General features: G+C 45.2%; 1 protein-coding gene across 3 annotated transcripts in view; it reads left to right on the forward strand.

Annotated features, from left to right (window-relative positions):
- TCAIM (T cell activation inhibitor, mitochondrial) overlaps positions 1–2420 on the forward strand; it is a 58063-nt gene extending 55643 nt beyond the window's left edge. For 2 of the 3 annotated variants that reach the window (XM_044252832.1, XM_044252833.1), the window contains exon 11: positions 709–2420. In XM_044252832.1, coding sequence (XP_044108767.1) covers positions 709–949 — 241 coding nt within the window. In that variant the 3' untranslated portion in view covers positions 950–2420. The remainder of the gene's footprint in view (positions 1–708) is intronic. The other variant, XR_006385085.1, reaches the window with a different exon arrangement.
- Positions 2421–6000: the final 3580 nt, after the last annotated feature.

The following is a 6000-nucleotide window of genomic DNA, read 5'->3' on the forward strand; positions in this document are numbered from 1 at the left end:
TAGTTTCAAAGATACATGTATGAGAACTATTGGCATGTCTTCTAAACATGTCGTTTACCCTTGCTGGATACCATTTTCAGTGTTGAAAGTAGAAAGTTAGACTCCAGTGTTTATGGTAGCAATGCCCACAGTAGCCAAAATATTGAAAGAGCCTAGATGTCCATCGACAGATGATGGATAAAGATGTTGTACAATGAAATATTACTTAGGCATAGGAAAGAACGAAATCTTGTCATTTGCAATGACATGGATGGAACTAGAGGGTCTTATGCTAAGTAAAGTAAGTGAGTCAGAGACAAATATCATATGATCCCACTCATATGTGGAATTTAAGAAACAAAACAGATGAACATAGGGGAAGGTAGGGAAAAATAAAATAAGACGAAATCAGAGAGGGAGACAAATCGTAAGAGACTCTTAACTCTAGGAAATAAACTGAAGGTTGCTGGAGGGGAGGTGGGTGAGGGGATGGGGTCACTGGGCGATGGGCATTAAGGAGGGCATGTGATGGAATGAGCACTGGGTATTGTATGCAACTGATGAATCACTAAATTCTGCCTCTGAAATATTACAGTATATGTGAACTAACTTGAATTTAAATAAAATCTTGAAAGAAAGAGGCCCAATATATAAAATTATATCTACAATTTATGTTCTTTTATTTGGTGGTAGCTTGTGGCAATATTATGTTTATTTTCAATATAACAGGTTAAAAGTTATTGAAAATGAATTGATACAGGCTTCAACGAAGAAATTTTCTCTGGAAAAGTTTTATAAGGAGCCCAGCGTTTCTAGTAAACAAATGGTGGATTGTTGTAAGAGACTTCTAGAACAGTCACTGCCTTACCTAAAAGGGATGCACCTCTGCATTTCACATTTTTATTCTGTTATGCAAGATGGAGACCTTTGTATTCCTTGGAATTGGAAGGATGGAGAAGCCATTAAATAACAGAAAATCTGTATTATTTTTGAGGAGATAAGAAACTGTTAAACTTCTTTAAATCCAAAATTTGATATAACAGTATTATTTACATATTACAAGAACGAAGTTTCTAACTGCTGCTCTAAAAGTGGAACTTTTTAAAAAATTAATTTCTGCTGCAAAACTCACTTTAAAAGGTTTTATCTCCCAGTCTTACGGTGTTTCTTATCTGATTGGCAGTTGGGTAAAAAGATGTCAGAATGAAAGAACATTTTTTAGCAATGTGTATTTTTATATGACTTAACGTGGGTGTAAACAGGTCTCATTCAGCATAGCTCTCAAGTAATGGGACTCGTTCAACATGCAACTGGATAGTTGCCTCTTGTGTGTCAGCATAAATGTGTGTTTTGCAGCCAGGAGGGGACAGTTACTGTTTAAAACAGGAGACTTATGGGTACCAAAAGTTAGATAACCAGATTTTTCCTGAAAGAAAGAGTAGAAAAAAAAACAAAGCAATGTATAGTATTCACATTGTCATAAGTAGTCTGATACCAGTTTGTTAAAACATCTTAGTGACAGAAAATTTGGGTTTAAATCCAGAAGTTTTCTTACCTATTAAGTTTTTCTTACCTATTAAAATATTATAACTGTTGGTTAGGATGACACTATCAGACAGTAAATGTCTTTGAATCAATGACGTGACTCATTTATTTTTGTGGACAAACTGTCTGGAAAAACCTTGCTTATTTCCCCAAGAGTTCCAGCAAGTAGGGAGTGTAAAATGGTTCAGGCCATTCAGGATTTCTGTCATCCCCTCAGCCCTGGCTTCCTGTTCCTACCAGTGTTTAACACGTGGGGTGAGGCCCCTCTGAGCCACCCCTTGTGCATAGTTGTGTGGGCTCCGTGAGGCCACAGCACAGCTTAGCCCCCAGGGACACGGGGGACCTGGTTAGAGACACAGGGCTTCTCTCTTCACAGGTGTTTCCGTTCAGATAATACATTTCACCAGGTCCAAAACCTCTTTGGCAAGTTTCTTAAGAGGATAAGATAAATCCTAATTTGGGACACCATTTTGTAGCCCCTGCTGCTGAAGAAATAGGAAAGTTTTTTCCCCACTGAAAGAAAAGGAGCTGTTAACAGCCATTCTTAAGTACATTTCAAATTCATCTAAAACACTTATTTAAACTGTTTAAATTCTAATTCAAATGTGTGTTCAAAAGAATTAGTGATTTGTAATTTTTATAGTTTGTGCATATCATCTCTTTGAACCTTCAGTAACAACTATACTGATTTTTTTTTTCTGTTGCCTATAAAGATTTTCCAGAGCCAAATGATGGGGATGAAAAATTCCTTCCTTAAAGGGTACATAAGAAAATTTATTGAAATATAAGTTTGGATTATGCCGTTTCTAAAATCAAGTAATAATAGTATCCTTAGTAATGTTTTGAATTGGACTTTGTTTCAGAACTGATTAATATAATAAATAATACACTAATCAGATTGTCTTTCTTGTTATTCAATTATTAATAGTTTTACAACTATTGCAATGTAATAGGAAGTTACAAGACATTGATAACATCTTTGATCTCCTCTCCCAATCTAACATAAAAAGGAAAACTCTGTCCCACCACTGAAAACTGGCACAGAATGAGGCCCCTTCAACTACAAAGCCGTGGATCAGAAACAGTCTCCAAAGGGACCTGAGCTCCAGACCCAGGCCAGACCTCTCCCAAGGAAGATGCAGGCCCAGAGCCCAGGCTGTCTAGTCAGGGAGGCATAGGTCCAAAGCCATATCTGTCTGCAGGACAGGTCCCCCAGGCACTACTTCCTCTTTTATTTCTTTTCTTTCTTTTTTTTTTTTTTTTAAGATTTTATTTATTTATTTCACAGAGATCACAAGTCAGACAGAGATCACAAGTAGGCAGAGAGGCAGGCAGAGAGAGAGGCAGAGAGAGAGGGGGAAGCAGGCCCCCCGCTGAGCAGAGAGCCCGATGTGGGGCTCGATCCCAGGACCCTGGGATCATGACCTGAGCCGAAGGCAGAGGCTTTAACCCACTGAGCCACCCAGGCGCCCCTGTCAGGGCTGTGTCAGGAGTCAGCTCACTTCTGGAACCTCTAAGGACTGTGTGTACATCCCTAAGTGAACCCCTCCAGCTCGGGCCACTGTCCCTAGTACCCTGGTGTTCCTACTTCCCTTAGACTAATCTGGCCTTGCCACCCCACCCCACCTGCCATTGGTGGGGGACCTGAGTGTCCTTCATGCAAGCCAGTAAGACATCAGTCTTGTGGAGACTGGTGGCTCCAAGGCTCTGGGCTGTTCTGCAGGGAGCCATGGTCCTGGCAGCCTCCTACCACAGACCCCAGGGCTAGGAGCCCAAACATCCAGGAGGCTAACACTCAGACCCAGGTGCAAAAGCCACTGATGCATTAGGTGAGACCTGGCAGCTGGTTGATCACAAAGCGCCTCCCTATTTCAAGAGTGCCTCTGACCAGTGATGCCTGACCACAGACCCCAACCACAAGCCGTCTGACCTGGCAGGGTCACCCAGGTGCCTATCCCATGAGTTAGAACTGACACAATCCCCAGGGCACCTTGGTAGAAATCCTAGTGGCTCACTGCACTGAGTGACCTGGGACAAGACCTCACTTCGCCTCAGTGTCCCCATCTGTAAAATGAGATGGTGGGTCACATTCTTAGAAGTTCTTCCCATGCTCAGTGAGTCTCCCCAGGAATGCAGAGCCCTCCCTTGGATGGTCCTTGGCTGCCAGCCCAGACACCCCTCACTCCTTAGCAGTTGGGACAAGGAGGAGGAGGTGGAATAGCCAGTGGCCACAGAAACCAGACCTGAGTTGGTGCAATGGAACCTTCTTTTAATCCCCAGTCCCCTGTACTGCAACCTCAGTCTACTGGTCACTCAAAACCTTACCCTCACAGGGACATACCTAATACAGAGCAGTATGGGAATTTTCCCCCTAAGTTGACAGATGTTGCACATGGGGAAACTGACACCCAAAACTGAGAGGAGACTTGGCCAAGACCATTCTGCCTCCTGCCGATAAGAGAAGTGGGATTAGAATCTAGTTTCCCAAGGGCTTTGAGGAATCTGAGCAGGCAGCAGCACCCCCAGCTCTACATGGGCCCACCACTGGTGGGCATAGGTGGGCTGGTGGGTAGTGCTGGGTATAGGTGGATCACAAGTCAAGATCAGATGTGCCCTTGGGGAAGTCCTTACCCCAGCAGGTGTGGGGGGCATAACAGAGACAGAGACCTTGGATGGCATGGCATGTCAGGCTGGCCACTGTGGTGTGGCTGGCCAGTGGGCAGCAAGGCCATCTTGGCACTTAGGGGATTTATGTAGAACAGGGCCGGTGTGGGGGGCAGCCCTGTCCGCCTGAGGCCTGGCAACAGCCTGGGCTCTGGACATCATTCTTGGAGCAGCTTTTGCACAGTTCTACCCCAAAGTCCATCACAGCAGCTAATGTGGAGGAAACCGGTTCAGCACAGGGTATGGCACACACTAGAGGAGGCCTTCAGATTTCACCCTCAGAATCTTTTGGAGGCGGTCCATTTTCACTTTGTCTGTTAATAACACAGCACTGGCCTAGACCTGGTGTCAGCAAGCATGAGTCAGAGACTTCCAAGTCAGCATCAGTGTGATTGGTGGAGGGACAGTACCATCTCTATAGATAGCAGCCTTGTACCTCACTTCCACCCTCGCCCAAACGCATGACTTTTAAACTCTGGAGTAAAACCTTTGCTGAGGAATTTCACAAGATCTTTTTCTTATTAGTCATTGAGCAAACATTTAGGAGGCACCAGCTGTATGCAGGCCTTATCCTAGGCACTGGGTACACAGCAGGGATGGAGCAGACAAGAGCCTACTTTTGGTATATGTTTCTTAGGGCTGACACAAATTACAAACTGGGGGGCTTAACACAAATGCATTCCCTCGCAGTCTTGAAACCAAAAGTCCAAAATTGAGGTGTCACTGGGACCCTGCTCCCTCCAGAGGCCCAAAGGGGCATTCTTTTCTTTGCCTCTTCAAGGCTGTGCTCACTGCCATGTTCCTGGTTTGTGGCCACATCACTCCAATCTCTGCCTCTGTGGCCACATTGCTATCTCTTATTTTCTGTGTCTTCTGTGTGTCTGTCTCAAAGCTTACCCTGTTTGAAAAATGCATGTGAATCTGCGTAGGGCCTACTGGATCATTTAGGATGACACCCTCCTCTCAAGACCCAGAACTTAATCACATTCATTGCTATAGAAGGTCATATTCACAGGTCCTTGTGGTTATGATTTGGACATATCCCTTAGGGACACGATTCAGTCCACCATACTGGTGACTTGGGGTCACCACTACAAACCCCATTTGTTGAAGGCTGCCCTTGAACGTTGCAGGGGGAAGAACCCACCATCTATGGGCATCATGCCAACTCCACCTGAGACCCTAGTAAGGTGTTCACTCTCTCTTCCTACCTGAGCATTATTTCATTTCCACTAACCTTCCCAAGGTTAGAGTTTCCTGGGATTGCAGCCTCTACTTAGCCTACCCTATTCCCTGGTTGTTTGAATTGGTTCCAGCCTCTCATTTTTCTAATTCGCTGCAGTGAGCTTTTCTGTGTACATGCTTCTCTTTTCTCCCTGGGCTGCTGGGTTCCAGGTTAGAGCTGTGTTGAGGCCTTCTGTGCCCGTTACCCACTTGCTGCTGCTCAGCATCAACCCACCCTTCTTACGTGCTCTGCAGTACCAGACAGAATCCTTTAAGCTTCTCGCCTTCAGGGCGAGCACCATGGTAAACTTGTTCAGTAGAGTGCACTACAGGGGCATTGCAGGAGGCAGGGGCACCTCCTGCTGGTTCTGGAGGCTGCACAGTTGGTCAGAAGTGTAAGTGTGATGGCATCCAGTGGAGACCTGCTCCAGCCGTAGGCCCAGAAAACATGCCCCCTGCTGGGTCTTGTGGCTCTCTCCACACAACGAGAGCCTCCTGCCACCTGATGTACACAGGGCCTCACCCATCCTTGGTTCCTGGTACCATAGTTACAGACTGTAAAGTTGATCAGATCTGGCAGACAGGCTT

Source organism: Neovison vison, chromosome 6 (assembly GCF_020171115.1).
Source record: "Neovison vison isolate M4711 chromosome 6, ASM_NN_V1, whole genome shotgun sequence".
Classification (NCBI taxonomy): Eukaryota; Metazoa; Chordata; class Mammalia; order Carnivora; family Mustelidae; genus Neogale; species Neogale vison.